The sequence below is a fragment of the Amblyraja radiata genome, chromosome 6 (genome assembly GCF_010909765.2).
Source record: "Amblyraja radiata isolate CabotCenter1 chromosome 6, sAmbRad1.1.pri, whole genome shotgun sequence".
In the NCBI taxonomy this organism is placed as follows: domain Eukaryota; kingdom Metazoa; phylum Chordata; class Chondrichthyes; order Rajiformes; family Rajidae; genus Amblyraja; species Amblyraja radiata.
This window is the reverse complement of record NC_045961.1, coordinates 24,322,967-24,344,781: the sequence shown is the minus strand read 5'-3', so window position 1 is coordinate 24,344,781 and position 21,815 is coordinate 24,322,967. Positions and strand designations below refer to the sequence as shown.

At 43.6% G+C, this 21,815-nt stretch overlaps 1 protein-coding gene across 2 annotated transcripts in view; it reads left to right on the top strand.

Annotated features, from left to right (window-relative positions):
• Window positions 1–1,434: 1,434 nt before the first annotated feature.
• The window catches only part of diaph3 (diaphanous related formin 3), a 474,403-nt gene continuing 454,022 nt past the window's right edge, over window positions 1,435–21,815 (top strand). The window contains exons 1-3 of one of the 2 annotated variants that reach the window (XM_033022313.1): window positions 1,436–1,779; window positions 9,405–9,437; window positions 16,435–16,608. In XM_033022313.1, coding sequence (XP_032878204.1) covers window positions 1,645–1,779; window positions 9,405–9,437; window positions 16,435–16,608 — 342 coding nt within the window. In that variant the 5' untranslated portion in view covers window positions 1,436–1,644. Of the gene's footprint in view, window positions 1,780–9,404; window positions 9,438–16,434; window positions 16,609–21,815 lie in introns of both variants that reach the window. The other variant, XM_033022314.1, reaches the window with a different exon arrangement.

The following is a 21,815-nucleotide window of genomic DNA, read 5'->3' as shown; positions in this document are numbered from 1 at the left end:
TTACCCAGACTCGATACCACAGCCACATTTGCTTCCTCGGGGCCTGCCTGCGCCTCCATCTCATACCTTCCTTCTTGAACACATCTGGAGTAACTCAGCAGGTCAGGCAGCATCTCTGGAGAAAAGGAATAGGTGACGTTTCGGACTTCAGACTCTTTGTTCGCTCTGACATACTTCGGCACTTCAATGTTCTTGTACTTTAATTCATAATCATGCTGAAGTTAGTGGAAATATACCAAATAGCATGTACTTGCAACACTGGCACCAGAATCAGCAGCTAGATCACTGTAGATACAAAATGCTGGAGTAACTCAGCTAGTCAGGCAGCATCACTGGAGAGGGGATGGGTGAAGTTTTCGGTTGAGACCCTGCTTCAGACTGATAGTCAGGGGAGAGAGGGTGACTGGAGATATGGAAGGGTAGGCTGTGAAAATGACAGATGAAAGCAGACGCTGCTCAAGGAAATGTGGAGAGTGGTTCATTGTTAGCTTCGGGGACGGTGACAACGAGGCAAACAATCAGTACAATTAATCAGGAGGACAGTGAAACGTGTGCAGGAACTACAGATGCTGGTTTAAACCGAAGATCGACACAAAAAGCTGGAGTACCTCAGCAGGTCAGGCAGCATCTCTGGAGAAAAGGAATAGGTGACATTTCGGGTCGAGACCCTTCTTCAGACTGAGAATCAAGGGAAAGGGAAACGAGCGATGTGTAGAACAAATGATTGAAAGATATGCAAAAAAGTAACAATGATAGAGGAAACAGGTCATTATTAGCTGTTTGTTAGGTGAGAAAGTTATTGATAATGAGACTCAACAAGATGACTTTGAAGCTGTGTACGACTTGGGTGGGGGAGGGACGGAAAGAGCGAATGCAAGGGTTATTTGAAGTTAGATAATTCAATATAGTTGGATAACTAGGGTGGTGGTGGGGGGGGACGGAGTGGGAAAGGAAGCAAGGGTTACTTGAAGTTAGAGAAATCAATGTTTATACCGCTGGGGCGAAACTGTTGGGAGTTCCGGGCAACCTGCCCAAACAAAATATGAGGTGCTGTTCCTCCAATTTGCGCTGGGCCTGATTCTGACAATGGTGGAGGCCCGGGATAGATCGCTCGGTTGTTTAAGAAGGAACTGCGGATGCTGGAAAATCGAAGGTAGACTAAAATGTTGGAGAAACTCAGCGGGTGAGGCAGCATCTATGGAGCACTGAATGTTGAGCGGCTGCGTCAGGGGGAGGGGCGGTTGCGTCTGATGGGGGGGTGACGTCAGGGGGTGGGACTGCTGCGTCAAGTGGTGGCGGCGGCATCAGGGTGGCTGCGTCAGGGGGAGGGGCGGTTGCGTCAGGGGGCGGGGCGGCGGCGGCGGCGGCGGTGGCGGTAGAGGGGAGGGAGCAGAAACGGCTGACGTCAGCCCAAGACGTCAGCGTCTCGCGTGTCCTCCCGTTGGTTCGTTGGCGACTGATGTAATTGGTGCGCGCGGTAGCGATGGCGGTTTATTCGTTCTCAGTTTAAAAAAGGCCGCGAACGCGGTTCAAGTGACGCCGTCCTGCTCGAGCCGCCCGGGGAACGGTCGGTAGGTCGTTGTTGTTGATCGTTGATCGTTGATCGTTGACAGTCGGCAGTCGCTGTCCCTCTCTATCGCCAACATGGAGCGCCACTACGGGCAGCGCGGTGGCGGCGGTAAAACCCAGCGGAAGAAACTGTTGGGAGTTCCGGGCAACTGCAACAGGGAGGCTGCCCTCGGACCGCACAGTGAAGAAGCAGAGGGAAAAAACAAATTCGTAAGTGCTTGGCTCTTCCAGAAAAGACCCGTGTTCATTTAAGTCTGTGTCTATGATCAGCTCCTGTATCAGTGCTAATACCGAAGATAGACACACGATGCTGGAGTAACTCAGCGGGACAGGCAGCATCTCTTGATAGAAGCTTTCCCCCTAGAGATGCAGCCTAAGTAACTCCAGCATTTTGTGTCTATCTTCCGTGTAAACCAGCATCTGCAGTTCCTTCCTACATATTCAATACTAATACTGTCAAGAAGATCTGTTCCTGATATGAGTTCCTAATATGAAACGCTTTGGACATTTGAAATTTGTGTTTTCCTTCCCTGCAAACCCGAACAAGGGTTACTCCTCTGATGTAGAGTGCCCTCTATAATGTTTGGGATAAAGACCCATCATATATTTATTTGCCTCTGTACTCCACAATTTAAGATTTGTAATAGAAAAAAAATCACATGTTGTTAAAGTGCACATTGTCAAATTTTATTACATGCCGGTTTTATACATTTTGGTCTCGCCATGTACAAATTACAGCATTGTTTATACACAGTCCCCATTTCAGGGCACCATCATGTTTGGTACACATGGCTTCACAGGCGTTTGTAATTGCTCAGGTGTGTTTAATTACCTCCTTAATGCGGGTGCAAGGCAGCTCTCAGTACCTAGTCTTTCCTCCAGCCTTTCCAACAATTTTGGAAGATTTTATTGCTGTTTGTCAACATGAGGACCAAAGTTGTGCCAAGAACACATTATGAGACTGAGAAATAAGATTAAAACTTAGACATCAGCACTGGTGAGTTTACTAATCGCGACGGGATTGACAGGCCAAGGAAGACCTCCACAGCTGATGACAGAAGAATTCTCTCTTATAATAAAGAAAACCCCCCAAACACCTGTCTGACAGATCAGGAAAACTCTTCAGGAGTCGGGTGTGGATTTGTCAATGACCACTGTCTGCTGAAGACGTCATGAACATAAATAAAGAGACTACATTGAAAGATGCAAACCACTGGTTAGCTGCAAAAATAGGATGCCAGGTTACAGTTTGCCAAGAAGTACTTAAAAGAGCAACCACAGTTCTGGAAAAAGGTCTTTGGCCAGATGAGACGAAGAATAACTTATGTCAGAGTGATAGCAAGAGCGAAGTATGGAGGAGAGAAGGAACTGCCCAAGGTCAAAGCACACAGCCTCATCTGTGGTGGTGGGTGGGGGGGATGTTATGGCCTGGGCTATAACACCCTCAAAGCTAAAAAATGGTCAATTCTTGAGTGGCCAAATCAATCACTCGATCTGAACACTATTGAGGATGCCTTTTAAATGCTGAAGAGAAAACTGAGGGGTACTAGCCCCCAAAACAAGCATAAGCTAAAGATGGCTGTAATACAGGCCTGGCAGAGCATCACCAGAGAAGACACCCAGCAACTGGTGATGTCCATGAATTGCAGACTTCAAGCAGTCATTGCATGGATATGCAACAAAATACTAAACATGACTACTTTCATTTACATGACAGTGCTGTGCCCCAACCGTATGGTGCCCTGACATGTATAAACACTGCTGTAATTTCTACATGGTGAAGCCAAAATGTTAAAAAATGACCTTTATTAAAATTTGACAATGTGCACTTTAACCACATGTGATTCCCCCCCCCCCCCTCTCTGTTACAACTCTCAAATTGTGGAGTACAGAGGCAAATAAATACATGATGGGTCTTTGTCTGAAACATTATGGAGGGCACTGTACATGTAATAACATGGATACATTTTAGCAAGTTTTAAGATGATGATTACTTCAATAGTCTGTGTTGTTGTCAATTGAAGGACGTCCATATCTCTTGCCATAAAGTAAAAATGTGTATTTTGTTAACAAAACGAATTGTCAAATTATAAGTACTAATGCTGTAATACATTTAATGTCATTAAATAATTAAACCTTTTAATGTGTTCTTTGATCCTTTATTAATCAATTTGAAAGATGCTTGTGTTTAAGTCAACAATTGTCCTTTCGTCAGCGTTTCGGAAAGAAGTGATAATTACTGTGGTTTATGGAATTTTGGTGTGTGCTTGTTACTGAAGAACTCGGGAATGCAATTTTCATGCCAAGAATGTTTGACGTATAAGGGGTGTATTCATTTAAACTTTGCTTGATGTCGACTAGGATGGGCTTGTTTTTGATTTTTGACACAAAGCCAGCACCGCCATTCAATATGATCATGGCTGACCATCTAAAATCAGTACCCCGATCCTGCTTTTCCCCATATCCCTTGATTCCATTAGACCTAAGATCTAAATTTAGCACTCTCTTGATAACATCGAGTGAATTGACCTCCACTGCCTTCTGTGGCTGAGAATTCCGCAGATTCACAACTCTCGTGGTGAAAAGGTTTTTACTCAACGCAGTCCTAAATGACCTACCCCTTATTCTTAAACTGTGACACCTGGTTCTGGATCCCCCCCCCCCACCAACATCGGGAACCTGTTAACAAAATCCTCCATTGTGCACATATGCCATTAAATGGAATAATTGGGAATAAAGAGCTGATGTGAAGGATAGCCGAATGTTGGGGATAGATTAGTCTTGAGCATAGACACTGCTATTTAGTTAACAGATCTTAATGACTGAGTTAAGTGTCAATGTTTGCCCTATTTTCCTTTTATTTTGGCATTATCAATTTTGAACTAATCTTATTCCTTCATAATTTAGTTGCTTTGCTCAATTTCTTTTCTGTTTACGGGTTGAATGTTTACACTGTTATGCAATGTTATGACCTTGTAATTACATGGTGTAATATATTGCAAATGTTAGTAAACATCTGGATTGATATCTAAATAGTAAGATGAAAAGGAGTGTATTTCTGTGGCCTGTAAATTAGTGAAAAAAGCCTTATTGCATTGAAGAGCTGTTGTTTCCAATAAGCGAGTTCGGTATTACAACTGCGTATGCCCATGTCAAGAGTCTTTTTTAAAAAAAAAATTTTTTTATTAGAAGTACGGTAAGTTACAATACTACACAACACATATGTCTTAATACATTTTTTGTACCGCTTTATTTTTTGAGCTTTAAGAAAAAGATAGAAGTAAAGGAAGTAAAGAAAGTAAAGAAAGTGCGCAAGAGTCGTGAAGGTGCAAGAGAGTGTTGAGAAAAGAAAACCCCTTAGAAAAGAAGTTAGAGAAGGAAGTAAAGAAAGAAAGTAGACCCTAAAAAAGAAGGAAAAAGAAAGGAGAAACAATCGCTCTATTATAACATTAAACTCCGCAGAAAGGGGACTACCAACCAAGTCTGTTTTTGTTGTCTTTTTTTTTTTTTTACCCCCCTGTTGCCAGATCCTGGCACCTTTTATTTATTTATTTATATTTTAGATTACTATTGCATCTTATGCTTGTAATAGTTCCAAAAACGTAGACCACATCTTTTGGAAGTGGTTGCCCAGGTCAAGAGTCATTCGGGATAAACATTCTCGCCAGCTGGGCAAATGTGTGTGTGTATGGACCTGTGCATTCATTTCAGTGAGATTTATCAATAAATGTATCCGTCAAATATGTCAGCAGTAGGCCACAGCGTACTGCAGGCTGCACAAATCCGCAATTGTATCTAATTCGACGACCTTGGAAAATATTATCCACGCATTCATCTCCTCCCGTCTTGACTACTGCAACTCCCTATGCACTGGCATCAGCCAATCATCCCTGTCCAGTCTGCAATTGGTTCAAAAATGCCGCAGCGAGACTTCTGACGGGTACCCGTAAAAGGGACCACATCATCCCGATTCTGGCCTCCACTGACTCCCAGTATGGTACAGAATCAACTTCAAGCTCCTCTTAATTGTATATACCCCCCTGTTACCCTGCTATGAAATCAGTTAGTAGCCTATTTGCAGTGTCTACAGAGTGCAGGAGGACACTCCATGTTCTTGGGGTATCTAAACCTAAATTTTAGTAGTTACTTAAGTTATGATGTCGGATGGAAGCTGCATACCCAAATCTTTAACATCTCCCTTAGTCAAGCCATTGTCCCCACATGCCTCAAAACTTCCACGATAATCCCCATAGCAAAGAAACCAGTGGTTGCCTGCCTAAATGACTACCGCTCTGTCGCCCTGACCCCAATAATAATGAAGTGTTTTGAACGCCTGGTGAAACCCCACATTACTGCCAGCCTCCCCTCATCGTTAGACCCCCTCCAGTTTGCCTATCGCCCCAACCGTTCTACAGAGGATGCCATCTCTACCACGCTGCACACAGTACTCGCGCATCTGGAAAACAAAAACACATACGCCAGAATCCTGTACATTGACTTCAGCTCAGCGTTTAACACCATCATCCCACAGAGACTTGTGGAGAAACTAACCCTGCTGGGCCTCAACACCACCCTGTGTCACTGGATCTTGGACTTTCTGACAGAGAGACCGCAGTCAGTCCGTGTTGGCAAGAACACTTCAGGCTCGATCAGTCTGAGCACAGGCTCCCCTCAAGGCTGTGTGCTCAGCCCGCTGTTGTTCACATTGCTCACACATGACTGTGCTGCCAGATTCAGGGACAATAAGATCATAAAATTCGTGGATGACACAACAGTGGCGGGACTCATCAGCGGAGATGACAAATCAATGTACAGGGAGGAAGTAAAACAACTAGTGGACTGGTGCGGCAAAAATAATCTAGAATTAAATGTCGACCAAACGAAGGAGATGGTTGTCGACTTCAGGAGGGCGCAGCCAAAGCATACACCCCTCAACATCAGTGGCACTACAGTGGAGAGAGTGGAGAGCATAAAGTTCCTCGGTGTGCAAATTACAGACAGCCTCACCTGGTCCAGGAACACCACTGGGACCGTCAAACGGGCCCATCAGCGACTGCACTTCCTGAGGAAACTAAAACAGGCCTCACTCCCCACCAACATCCTCAGGACTTTCCACAGGGATACGGTGGAGTCTGTACTCACGTACTGCATAAATACGTGGTACTCCACCTGCAACTGCTCGGACAGGAAGGCTTTGCAGAGGGTAGTGAGGGGAGCAGAGAGGATCATTGGCGTCTCCCTACCCTCAGTACAAGAACTGTTCCAGAGCCGCTGTCTGAAAAAAGCTCAGAGAATTGCTAAGGACAAACTGCACCCCCTCCACATACACCTGGATCTCCTGCCATCAGGCAAGAAATATCGAAGCATCAAAGCCTACAAGACTGCTAAACAGCTTCCTACCACAGGCTGTGAGGCTGCTAAACAGTCACTCTGTACTCACAGTCACTTGATTCTGCGGCTTGGCACGGACACTTTAATAACTGGCACTGGCCACTTTAATAACTGGCACTGGCCACTCAAATCAGCTGCCCCGGACATTTTAATGATTGGTTTATTGTATTTTAACGTTGTGTTTTACCTGCTTTTAACTATTTATACTGTTCCATCAGGGACTGGATTGTTTTTAGTGTTATTATGTGTGAAATGTTTTAAATTTCATGTGCGATGCTCCGCTATTCCCTGGGAAACGTCTTTTCATTTTGCACTGTACAACTGTTGCTTGCAAGATGACAATAAAGGTTGATTGATTGATCTCGTTGCACTTATGTGCAATGACAAAATATATTATTATTATTATTGTTGAGGGTGAGCTGGGGAGAAATTAAGTGGTGCTGTTTAGGTTTATTATTGTCATGTGTACTGAGGTACAGTGGAAAGCATTGTTTTGTATGCTGTCCAATCAAATTTTGAATATATTTTCAAGGCAGCTATTTTTAAAATCTATTTGTAATTGCCCTTTATTATGATAGTGATGAACTGTTGTCTTGAAATGCTGCACCTCTTTGGGTGGAGGTACTCCCTTAGTGGGTTGGCGGTGTGACCGACGTCGCAGCGGCCTCTGCAGTCCGTCTGTCTTTTTTTATTTTATTGTCCTGTTGAGGGTATAGTTTGTGGTGGGTTTTTGACTGTGTGTGGGTGGGGGGACACTTTTAAATCTCTTCCCTGTACGGGGACCCGACCGTTTCCCTGACCGGTCTCCTTTGCCGTTGGGGCCTATCGCCGTGGAGCAGCCTCCAACCGGAGCGAGCTGGGGGCTAAAGTCACGGAGCCTGCGGAGTTGCGGACCTACCATCGTGGAGCAGGCCGGCTTCGGAGCGTGGAGAGTTCGGCGCGTGGAGAGCTGTGGTGGCGCGCGGCTGCGACCTGACTCCGGTGGATGGTGACACCGGGAGCTCGCGGGTCCCCGGTGGGAGACCGCATTGCGGGGCACCGGCAACAGCGACTTCTCCCGCTCGAATTGCGGGGTTGAGAGTGACCTGGAGCGGGGCCTTACATCACCCGGCGTGGCTTTAAATGGCCGCGGACTTGCTAGCGCCTGCCGGGGGCTCCAACATCGGGACCCGGAGCAGTGCCTTACATCGCCCCGCGCGGCTTTAAGTGGCCGTGGGACTTGCTAGCGCCCGCCGGGGGCTTTGACTTTGACTTCGGGAGAGGAATGGAGAGCAGGGGAGAGACTAGACTTTGCCTTCCATCGCAGTGAGGAGGAGATTCACTGTGATGGATGTTTGTGTAAATTGTGTTGGTGTGTGTCTTGTATGACGAATTGTATTGTATACTGTAGTGCTGTGGATGGCAAGTTCCAGGATTTGGATCTAGTGGTAGCAAAGGTGTTGATTTAATTCTAAGGTGGGCTATTTGCAGTTTGGAAGGGAAACTGCGGATGATGCACCTGCTGTTTTTTTGTGTTCTTGTGGCTGCTGGTTTGGGAGGTGCTATTTGTAGAGCTTGAGCAAGCAACTGCAGTGTGTTTTGTGTACACTAGCCACAATGTGCAAAGTTTTGAAGGAATGTTCAGGTGGATGCTGTGCCAATCAAGTGAGCTACTTTGTCCTGGATGGTGATGATGCTCTGGCGAGTTGGTGGTGCTGTATTTTTTTTTCCAGTACCCTTTTGGAGAGTATTACATAGCAGTGCTGGCTCATAAACTGTTGATGGAAAGTCCTTCTCGGGAGATGGGTCACTTGTCACAGCTTATCCCTGCCTCTGACGCACTCATGCTTGTGTAGATAGTTCACTTCGTTATGGATAAGTAGGTTGTGAGACAAAGGTCTAAGTTAGCTGAGGAATCATGCATAATATTGAGTAAATGCATATAAAGACCAAAATAAACTGTTTTCAACAATAAAGTAAGATTAATCTCAACAATTTTTAGTTTGTCAAGTATAGAAATCGGTATATAAATGCAATGGCACATGGTTTACTCAAACATGGATAATAATTAATTTAAATTGTGATTATGTCCAAATGCTTTCACAAGCCATTTATTTGTTGTATCTTTAAGTCTGATCACAATTATTTGATGTGAAAATGAAAAAAGAAATTGTGTAGATAATGAACCAATGGCCCTAAATGATCAGTTCTCTGTAATACGTCCAGAAGACTGATTTAAAAAAAAAATGTTTGGTGTACATTGTCACCAGTGAATCCATTGCAAATTTTAATTTCTGCAGGATCCTGGATGGCTGAAGTTTTGCAAAATAGGTCAGCATTCGGGTGGTTTAAATGATAGAAAGAAGTTTATGGTTAAATTTTTATCGCACGAGTTAGCAATCTTACTTTTTTTCAGTTAGTAATACTATTTGGTAACAAATACTTTTTTTCTCCTCTCTCTTCAGAACATGAATATCAAAACATTGACTGATGATGTGGTAAGGATTTTTTTTGCATGTTTTGTTAAGACTTTAGGGTTGCGATATAATTTTGCAGCTTTTCATCTGACTCATCTGAATATCCTCTAGGTGGATAAATATTGATGTTGCATTATCACTTTACAATTACCAATCATAATAAAAGCCCATCAAAGTATCGAAGTAGATGATTGAGGAGATTCAGTATGTCAATGAATACTTTCTTGAACTTCTACAGTGAGCACATTGACTGGTTGAAACACAGCCTGGTTTGGCAACTCAAACACCCAGCAATGAAGAAAATTACAGAGAGTGACAGGCACTCCCATCTAAGGGATTTACAGGAGTTGCTCCCTCAAAGATAGCCGGCATTATCAGGCACACACCACCCTGGCCATGTTCTCATTTCACTCCTGCCATCGGGAAGAAGGTATAGGAGCCTGAAAACTGTAACGTCCAGTTTCAGGAGCTGCTTCTTCCCAACAACCATTGAATATTACAACCTCCAACTAAACCCCAAACCTCATAGACTGGGGCATTGTGTTTGTATTTGCACTATTTTTGTTTGTTTTATTGAACTTTCTTGTTGTTCATTTTGGTGTTTTACAGAGGACATACATATGCTGCTCCAAGTAAAAATGTCATTGTTCCATTTCGAAACATGACAACAAAACACACACTCACTCACTCACTCACTCGAGCACTTGAACCAATGATTTGCCTGAAAAAGAATTGTATAAAAAAAATGTTTTGTTCATCCATTTTAAATTTGCAGCTCATCAATGAAAAGATTACAGCCTTTACTATCCAGCTTTGAAACTTAATTTCATAAAATATAATGACCTATTCTACAATACTCGTCATTTGAAAAGAAGAAACAAAATATATGAGCCTATAATCCTTTTATGTGGATTGATTCTAAATAATAAGCACTGAAAATATTCTGCTTGTATTGAACTGCTTATTCATCAGTGGACCATCAGTCTGTAGTCATTGAAGAGGATTATCTTCATGTCAGCCGCTATTTTTTAATAATAAGCAAGTCCCTGTCTGTTCAATCCCTGCCAGTCTGTATGTTTTCCTGACTTTTAACTTTTTCTTAAGAGATGCCTTTTTTTCCAGCTTGTTTGTAAATTTGTATACTTGTTCTACTGACAGTCTGCTGTTTGCAGTCAAGTATGCACATACAGATATTTTCTGAATAATTTTAAAATTTGCTTTGGCAATTGTCACAAAAAGTGGTATTTGGTTATTTATTTTATCAAAGTACCGTATTTCCCGGCGAAGAAGACGCAGGTTTTTACCCTAAAATAACTCCCGAAAATTTACCTGCATCTTGGAGGCCGAAGGTTATGTTGTTAGCCAAGAAAGATAGACTAAAGTAGCTGTAATGTATTCATACATATTCATGTATATGTTAATGAGTTGGTTCAATATAAGCAGGGAGTGTTGGGTAATCTCACTCGTGATCCGGGCATCCAGTGTGCAAGTTGTTATTCATTCTGCCGTTTGGAATATAACAAAAGTGGCGACGAGGATGGGATAGAGTTTGGAAACTCATCATTTAAATACAGTGCTGTATGGCAATACATGCAGTATTGTTTAACATTTTAACCAGTAAATACGGAGTTGTGTCGCAGTTGTTTGCGAGCTGGACACAATAGGGTGCAGATCCTTCAATGCATGGGACTGTAGTTTAAAACAGCAGCTGTACAAATCGGCGAGTGTTTGTCAGGCTATCTCTATTTAGTGTCTTCGTGGCTAGATGAATCTGGAATTGTATAACATTTTAGACTGAGTTTTCTGTCGAGTTCCTCAAGCTGAATAACCTTTATACAGCTAAGTTTTAGGTGAATTGTTACACGAGAACAGATAGGAAATCGGGGTTTTTGAGCGGACTTTAAAAAAAAAAAGGGAACGACACAATGGCAGCGTCCATGGGCTACGTCGGAAACTTTGGCACTTTTGACAAGAGTAGAGAGCCGTTCAGCTCTACTCGGAGAGAGCAAACATATTTTTCACGGCAAACAATGTAATGGAGATTAGTGGTGAAGGAGAGATAGTGACTGAAACAAGGCCGTTTGCGAACGCATGAAAGCAATTCTGCTCACGGAGATCGGTCCTGAAGTGTACGGCACACTAGTGAATCTGCTTGTGCCCAGAAAGGCAAAAGACGTGCCATTCAATGACATTATGAAGAAGTTGGAGGAGCATTTCAACCCAAAGCCTCTGGAAATTGCAGAAAGCTATAAATTTGGCACTAGAAACCAGAAGCAGAATGAGACAATCAATGAGTACATTGTTGCCTTGGAAAAACATAACTTTGCACTGTAACTTTGGAGCCTTTCTCGGACGCGCACTACGCAATGGATTTGTTTGTGGTCTAGTGGATGAACGACTTCAGTCCAAACTCATGAACACTTCAGATCTTACATTTGAGAAAGCATGCAAGATTGCTACCACAATGGAGATGGCATCAAAGAATGTTCACGAGTTTCATCCACCACGGACTGCAGTGGCCGTTTACAGTCACAAGGCAGTGCCTGTGACCAAACCAAGAAGCGCTAAAACAAAACCAAAACCAAAGTATGGCGGGGAGCCGAGCTCAGCCAGTTGTTTTCGTTGCAACAATAATCACACGGCAGCAGATTGTTCGGACATGAGCAGAGACCTGTACGAAACAAAGTTCCCACAGATACCATTGTCTGCTGCTGTGTCAATACACATATCGATTACTTGTTCATTTATCAATAGTTTATTTCGAAAGTCCTTGCCTTGACTGGTTGTAGGCTTATCGATGTTGGATGCATAAATGATTTACAACCCAAGTTCATTACCATCTGGGTTAATCTCCAAGTTATGAACTCCTTTCCGGTGTTGTCGCTTGATTGCCGTAGATTGTGGGTTTCCTGTTTTAAGCTTGGCCCGACATGCTGAGGCAATATGGTCTTTCTTCTGGCAGTTATAGCACTTGGCCATTTTGAACTGACAAAATTGGGATGAGTGATTATTGTTGCAACGAAAACAACTGGCTGAACTCGGCTCCCCGCCATACTTTGGTTTTGGTTTAGCGCTCCAAAGTTACAGTGCAAAGTTATGTTTTTCCAAGGTCAAGCTGAGAACCTACTCGGGCGAAGTTTTGGGGACATGTGGACAAATGAACTGTAAAGTTCAGCATAATGGTCAGTCAGTAACACAGCCCATCATAATGACCAGCTACAGAAATAAACCAACCCTCCTTGGAAATGATTGGCTGAGTAGAATAGAGTTAGACTGGAAGAACATTTTCAGCGTTGATTTGTTCAAATCACATCTTGAAAATGTTATAAGCAGACATGCAGACATTTTTGCTGACAGTTACACGGGATTAATAGGGTACTCTGCACACATTCGACTTAAGCAAGATGTGAGACCTGTGTATTGTCGACCAAGACCTGTACCATTTGCACTAAAGCAACAAGTGGAGGAAGAGCGTGACAGGTTAGAACGGAATGGAGTGCTCATGAAGATAGACAAGAGTAACTGGGCAACGCCAATTGTGACTACCCAAGGCCGACAAAACTGTTCGACTATGTGATTACTACAAAGTCACAATTACCAAGCCGTTGATGACGAACAATATCCGTTACCAACCTCGCAAGATCTGTACTGGATTTGGCTCACGCTTACGCCCAACTCAATGTCGACAAGGAAAGTCAGCGATACTTGACTATCAACACACATAAGGCCTTCTATTCATATACAAAGCTGCCCTATGGTGTGAAATCCTCCCCGAAAATGTTCCAGTCTATCATGGACAAAATATTACAAGGCATTCCACACTGTGTGTGCAACAGGATGACCTACTTATATTCACAGATTGCATGGTAGAACATCTGGAAATTCTCGAGCAAGTTCTCACACGACTGAACTGCCCCAATGTCAAATTGCGACAAAGTAAATGTGCATTTGCGTAGTCAGATGTGGTCTACCTTGGACTCAAAGTAGATGCCAACGGACTTTGCTCTGTGAAGGCGAAAGTGGAATCAATAGTGAATGCTCCAAAACCCAACAATGTGTAGGAGCTACGATCATTCCTTGGGATTGTGCAGTTCTATGCACGATTCCTTCCAGATTTAGCAACTGTGCTAAAGTCACTACGTCTGCTACAAAAAGATGTGAAATGGATGTGGGCAAAGGAACAGCAGCGTGCATTTGACATCTGCAAGGAAAATTTGACAAGTGATAAACTCCTTGTTCACTACGATACCACACGCAAGATGAAACTTGCTTGTGATGCTTCAAGTTATGGTGTAGGTGCAGTGATCTCCCACGTAATGAATGACGGACAGGAAAAGCCTGTTGCTTTTGCATCCCGCACCCTGTCACCGAGTGAACGCATTTATGTACAGATAGAAAAGGAAGCATTCAGCATCATGTTCGGAATCAAGAAATTCCATCAGTTTCTTCTCGGCAGACCATTCACCATAGTGACTGATCACAAGCCACTGCTAGTGACACTTGGTCCCAAGTCAGCTATACCTTCCATGGTGGCATCAAGGATGCAGCGCTGGGCAATTTTGCTGTCCCAGCATGACTACAAGGTTGAGTACAGAAGCTCCAAGTACAAGGCAGTTGCAGATGCATTGTCCTGGTTGCCCCGTGAGAACTCTGACGTGGGAAGTGGGAAGTGAGAACTCAATCTAACTGCAAGTTGTAGATGAAGACTGCAACAGAAATTGCAGCAGAAACAGAAAGACACTGTGCTGAAGTGGGTCTATGAACAGACATTGAACGATTGGACTAAAATCAATAGTGGATTGAACTCGGTTATGAACTCAAAGCCTTCCCATAATCGATGCCATGAATTATCATGTGAGCAGGGATGCATTAAGTGGGGTTACAGAGTGGTTGTACCAGAGTCTTTGAGAAACAAAATTCCGAATGAACTTCATGCCGAACATCCTGGCAGAGTAGGCATGAAGTCAATTGCCAGAAGTTTTGTGTATTGGCCTGCCGTCTTACTTGCAAAGTTAAGACAGTTGTATGACCTGCCCTTGAACTACATTATTGAACGTACCAACTTTTATGCTCGTATGCAACAGATTGATGAACCGATGGAATGTTTTATCAGTGGCTTAAAACACATGGCTGCACGCTGCCAATTTCATGATTTGTGCGATGAACTCATCCGTGTCAAAATTGTTGAAGGTTTGCTTGATAGCAAGTTAAAGGATGAACTGCTCCATAACACTGACCTGACCCTCAATCAAGCCGAGCACGCCTGTCAGATTGCTGAGATAACATCTTCTCACACTAAGTCTGTGAGCTCTGGTCAGCGTTCGCAGCATAGTGTCAATCTTACAGACACCTCCGCTTGTAACAGCTGTTCCTAGCCCTCCTTGGCCTTGCAGCAGAGATCGTCTGCTGCTCTGTCCTAATTGCAACTATTTTCATGCTATAAGTTGACAATTCTGTATTGCTCATGGTAAAACCTGTAATTTCTGCATGAAATTAAACCACTTTGCAAGATGTTGCCGTTCCCGTGCGACTCAGTCCGCCCCAAGGACAAGCCTGCACCTGTTACAACATGAGCTTGCTGATAAAGAATTCCAAGAGCCTGACTTGCCATCCCCCGCTCACCGTATCTAATGGGTGGCCTGCTAAACCGTCTGGCACGTGTGTGGTACAAATCCATTTCAAATCCTTTCACCGGAGAAGATACCAGGGAGGGAACGGGAGATGTGACCGGGGACACGACGGTCCAGGAAGGTGGTGAGATCGGCGAGCCAGGCGCCGAACGCCGCGGGGAGGCCGCGGTGGAAACGGTCTCTGATAGTGGAGCAGCAGGACCGATAGTGGGAGGGCATACAAAACGCGAGACATCTGGATATGGAGTCACAGGACACGGTTCCTTCACTGGAAAATATGTTGACGGTTGCGTCTGTAAATGGCTCCGTCCGCCTCAACCGGATAAGAGCGAGGTTCTTTGGCTGGGCCGTAGATGTGATCCAGATGGCCATAGCCCTTGTTGGTCTGGAGGCGAACCACCTGTCCACTGGTGAGAGGTTTAAGTGGCTTACTGGATTTGTCAAAAAAACCTTTCTGTGTATCGCGTTTGAATTGTAGTTTCTGGACCGCAGACGGAGAACGAACTTGTGGCTGCAAAAGCTGCTGGAACACAGGTAGGGGAGCACAGGTTTGGCGAGACATCAGCCTCTATTTTTTAACATTTACCTGTCGGATTTTAAAGACTTGTCACCAACAAACGTAGCCTCTTTCCCCGGTGTACTGTTGACTAGTTCTCATGAAGTGCCTAATTAGTACCTAAAAGATGAGCAAAATGGCAGAAACAAGACAACAATCTTATGATTAATGTAAATGCTGGGGGTCATGATTTGTGAAGTGCTTTTTGAAATAAAAGGTAATTTCAAATCGGAATGATTCTTTTCCAAAATGGTTCTTATATCACTGGAAATCTCCAGTTCTCTGACATTAGTCGGAGGCGTATATGGGAATGATCCATTGCAAGCTTGAAGAGGTCAATAATAAACATTTCATGTCGGAGATCCTCTCATTATATTTACTAATGAGCAAATTGGATGCTGCATTTTTAATGCTTTGTTTTGGCCATCTATAGATAATGTCTTAACGGATTGTTTCTGAATTATTGTAACATTTTCTTTTAAGTCCTCCTTTAGGCGCTCTTTCCATGCTAGTTTGGTTCCAACAACATTTTTCATTAGGATTATTTTGAAAAGGAGCATCTTTGACCTTATCATACAAAACAAATAGTGCATCCTATATTAAGTACCACTGCTTTCTTGTGACATTAACACCAAAGGAGTTTAAGACTTTTTAAATCATCTAATTACAGTTCATGATGTATATTTAGCATTTCTCTGGATAGCAGTCACATTGGCATAGTGAAAGTGACTATTTTTAAGCTCGTTGCCAATTTGTATATCTTTTGTCTGATATTTTGATTTTAATTAACAGGCTGCACAAACAAAAAAGTTTTATTTTTCATTTTTTGCAGCTGGACAGATTTGCAAGTATCCGAATCCTAGGCAGTAAGCGTGGTAGGCCGCCTCTTCCAAATCATAAACAGTCACAACTTTCCAGGAATGACTGGTCTGGAATATCCCCAGAGAATGGAAACTCAAACCAGCTGCCAGAAAAGGATGTTATTTTGCTCTTTGAAAAGATGATGGTAAGTTGTCCTATTAATTTAGTGGACTACTGCGCATGCGATTATTTTGAGAACCTAATTACGGAAGATTTCATTTTTTAGTCATCCAAGTCTCTCTGAGCTTTTCGACACAGTCATGATTAAACTAGACGTTCAACAGCTTTGATATTATAATTTCTGAACAAAGAGTGGTTTAACTTTGACAGGAAATATTTTACCCATGTCACCATCTGAGAAATTGTAGTGATGTCAGTCATAACAGAATTTGCTGAGTCTTGGTGACTAATGGTGATGCTTACTACTTGGTTAATTCTTTACTGGCAGTCCTGGTGGATTTTTCCAGCAGCCTCTTTCTTAGCAATTGCCTTGAACACCCAGTCTTTCCCTTGATTCATCTAGGATCTTTCATTCTTTGTAACTAGTGTTTCGACAGATTCTGACTGATATTTCTCACATTTCTAAATATTATTTTGAATTTCCAGCATCTAAAGTTTTTTACTATGTTTATGAAGATCTTAGAATTGATGGTAGAAGTGAACAACTGCTTAAAATGTGATGGTTGCCATGCATAATCTTTACGTTTTGCTGAAATTGAAAGCAAGTCTTGAAAATGGAGGCACTTCACTTAATGTACTTTCTGTACTTTATAATGTGATCATGGCTGATTAAGTTATTGTGTACATTGGAATGTGCTTGATGTCACAGTGAGAGGAGATGATGTTGGCTACAATCATGGAAGTAGCAACCCCAAAACGGGAGAAAATGGTGAAGGGCAGCATTTGCCTGCTCTAGGTGATACTGTTGGTCTATGCCTACCAAGTGGAGAAAGATGAGTGATTTGGCTGAGTAGATAAGCTGCATCTAGGTATAAGGCTCAAGTTACTTAGTAAAGATGGCAGTGTTGGTTGGTCGCCATCAACTTTTGCAGGCTTGTCACCCACAATCTTGGACAGCGCCCTAAAGCTCCGTGGTCAGATCGGGAGGCAGGACAGGGTGAGCTCGAAGCATTGAAGTGGCAGGGCGGCTGCAGGAGGCGAGAGACAGCATCGTTATTATGGTCATGCTGTTGGTAGAGGTTGCCACTGGAAGACCTAGGGCAGCCGGGTAAGCAAGCAGATTAGGTGCAACTCGTGGCAGCTGCATAGAGTGACAGTAGACGGAGGTGATGGCATTGGGCTTGACCTGGCTGAATTCCATCTTCATCTACCCAGGTGCCACCAGGACACTGGGCCTTACGTGAGGAAAAAGTAACCAATTGCATATTTCCTTAGGCCAAGAACGGACTTTTCAGAGACTTTAGAATGTAAACCTCCAAGGTGGTGCCAGAATGTGGTGATTCTTTGCATGCTACCCCAGACGACTATTAGATATGTAGATTGATGTACCCGAGTATTTTCCTGTTTCAATTGCTATATTATTCCAATCTTTGAGGGAGGACCTCCAAACAATTTTCTGCCCCTTGAATTTGCTTTGTTCAAACCATATAGATTTCATATTGTACCAAAGAGGAAGTATTGGTGGCTTTAAAAAGCATTAAGGTAAATAAATCATCAGGCCTTGACCAAGTGCATCATCTGACTTTGTGTGAAGCCTGGATGAAATTGTGGAGGCCCTTGCAGAGATAGTTACGTCATCTTCCGCCAAAGGAAGACTGGAGAGTGGTTCATGTGAAACGTTCTTTCAGAAGGGCAGCAGCAATCTACAGGCCAGTGAACTTGATGTCAATGGTCAGTAAGATGTTGGAGGGATTCTCACCAATGACTTTTACCAGCCTTGGGATAGGCATGGACAGATTAGGGATAGTCAGCATGACATTGTGTGTGGGAAATGGTAGTTTTTGAAGTGGTCCCCAAGAGGATGATGAGAGCAGGGGTGGATGTTGTATATGGACTCTAGCAAGGCCTTTGACGAGGTCCCGCATGGTAAGCTAGTCTGAAAGATTAGATCGCATGGAATCTAAGATGAGCTAGCCAATTAGATTCAAAATTGGCTTGGAAGGAGTCACAGTGTAGTTGTGGAGGGATACTTTTCTGATTGAAGGCCTGTGACCCCTGGTGTGCCGCAGGGATTGGTACTGGGTCCAAGTGTAATTAACGTTGTTTGTCAATTTGCAGATAATGCCAAAAAATGTTGTGTAGTAGACAGTGAGGAAGGAAGGATATTTAAGTTTACAAGCTCCAGATCAATTCTGAAGGTAGTCCAAGGAATGACAAATGGAATTTATCTCTGACAAAGGTGAGGTGTTGCACTTTGATATGTCAAACCTGGGCAGATTTTGCGCAGTAAATGGTGGTGCCCTGGAGAGTGTTGCAGAAAGGGGAGACCTGGGAGTACAGGTGATGAATACCTTGAAGTTTTGAGTAAGGTGCATAGTATGCTGGTGTCTTCCACTGTGAAGACTGATGCAAAAAAAAAATTAAATTCCTCTGCCATTTCTTTATACCCCATTATCACTTCTCCAGCATCATTTTCCAACGGTCCAAAGTCCCTCTTGCCTCGCTCTTACTCTTTATGTACCTGAATAAACTTTTGTTGTGTGTAAGAAGGAACTGCAAGATGATAGTTTACACTGAAGATAGACACAAAATGCTGCAGTAACTCAGCGGGACAGACAGCATTTCTGGAGACAAGGAATGGGTGAAGTTTCCGGTCCAGACCCTTCTTCGGACTGAGAGTCAGGGGAAAGGGGAACGAGAGATATAGATGGTGTTATAGAGCGATATCGAACATAGAAATGAAAGATATGCAAAAAAGTATCGATGATCAAGAAGCAGTCCATTGTTAGCTGTAGGCAAGGTGAAAACTAGATATATGGACAATGAAACTCGCCAGGACGCGACTGAAACTAGTAAAACGAATAAGGTTGGGGAAAGACAGAGAGAGTGGATGCAAGGGTTACTTGAAGTTGGAGAAATCAATGTTCATTAAGCTGGAAGCTGCCCAAGTGAAATACGGAAGACACAAAATGCTGGAGTAACTCAGCGGGCCAAACAGTATATCTGGAGAGAAGGAATGGGTGACGTTTCGGGTCGAGACCCTTCTTCAGTCTGTGAGACCCTTCTTCAGTCTGAAGAAGGGTTTCAACCCAGAATGCCACCCATTCCTTCTCTCCAGAGATGCTGCCTGTTCTGCTGAGTTACTCCAGCATATTGTGTCTATCTTTGGTTTAAACCAACATAGAAACATAGATAGAAGCATAGAAAATTGGTGCAGGAGGAGGCCATTCAACCCTTCGAGCCAGCACCGCCATTCATTGCGATCATGGCTGATCGTCCCCAATCAATAACCCGTGCCCCTTGATTCCACTAGCCCCTAGAGCTCTATCTAACACTCTCTTAAATCCATCCAGTGACTTGGCCTCCACTGCCCTCTGTGGCAGGGAATTCCACAAATTCACAACTCTCTGGGCGAAAAAGTTTTTTCTCACCTCAGTCTTAAATAGCCGCCCCTTTATTCTAAGACTGGTTCTGGACTCACCCAACATTGGGAACATTTTTCCTGCATCTAGCTTCTCCAGTCCTTTTATAATTTTATATGTTTCTGTAAGTTTTCCCCTCATCCTTCTAAACTCCAGTGAATACAAGCCTAGTCTTTTCAATCTTTCCTCATATGACAGTCCCGCCATCCCAGGGATCAATCTCGTGAACAGCCTCAATCACAAGGATGTCCTTCCTCAAATTAGGAGACCAAAACTGTACGCAATACTCCAGATGTGGTCTTACCAGAGCCCGATACAACTGCAGAAGAACCTCTCTATTCCTATACTGAAATCCTCTTGTTATGAAGGCCAACACTCCATTAGCATTCTTCACTGCCTGCTGTACCTGCATGCCAACTTTCAGTGACCGGTGTACCCCCCCCCCCCCCCCACCTTATCTAACCTAACCCCATTGAGATAATAATCTGCGCCCATGTTTTTGCCACCAAAGTGAATAACCTCACATTTATCTATATTATACTGCATCTGCCATGCATCTGCCCACTCACTCAACCTGTCCAGGTCACCCTGCAACCTCCTACCATCCTCTTCACAGTTCACACTGCCACCCAGCTTTGTGTCATCCGCAAACTTGCTAGTGTTGCTCCTAATTCCCTCTTCCAAATCATTAATATATATGGTAAACAGTTGCGGCCCCAACACCGAGCCTTGCGGCACTCCACTTGCCTGCCTGCCATTCTGAAAAGGACCCGTTCACTCCTACTCTTTGCTTCCTGTCTGCCAACCAAATTTCTATCCACGTCATCACCCTACTCCCAATACCATGCGCTCTAATTTTAGCCACCAGTCTCCCGTGCGGGACCGTATCAAAGGCTTTCTGAAAGTCTAGATACACAACATCCACTGGCTCCCCTTCATCCATTTTACTTGTCACATCCTCAAAAAATTCCAGAAGATTAGTCGAGCATGATTTTCCTTTCATAAATCCATGCTGACTTGGGCTAATCCTTTTACTGCTATCCAAATGCCCCATTATTACCTCTTTAATAATTGACTCCAGCATCTTTCCCACCACCGAAGTTAGGCTAACTGGTCTGCAATTCTCCGTTTTCTCTCTCGCTCCTTTCTTGAAAAGTGGGATAACATTAGCTATCCTCCAATCCACAGGAACTGATCCTGAATCTATGGAACTGGAGAATGATCACCAATGTGTCCACTATTTCTAGAGCCACGTCCCTGAGGATCCTGGGATGCAGTCCATCAGGCCCCAGGGATTTATCATCCTTCAGTCCCATTAGCCTACCCAATACTATTTCTTGCCGAATGAAAATTTATTTCAGTTCCTCGACCCCCTTAGATCCTCTCTCCTCCAGTAGTTCTGGGAGATTGATTGTGTCTTCCTTAGTGAAGACAGATCCGAAGTAAAGCGGCCTTTTCACGGGGCGACTTGACGCAAGAGTTAACCAGAGTTTAACATCGTGGGAGCCTCGTGCGATAACAGTACGGCATTCGTGGACCACCGTAGCGCTAACGGCAGGTAGTCGTGTAACTTGGTCACTCGGGAGAAAATTCAAGAAAGTTTGAATTTCTCCAAGAGTGACTTGTACACTTGTGGTTGAGCATTGCAACATTATATGGACGTAGTGGCCAGTGCGATATCCGTAATAACTCTTGCGGGTACCGTGGGAACTCCTGCGAACGGTGAACCCGGAAGCTGGACAGAGGGGACAGAAGGTGAGTAAAAATTGTCTTCTGTGGGATTGAATTTAAAAAATAAATAAAAATAAAG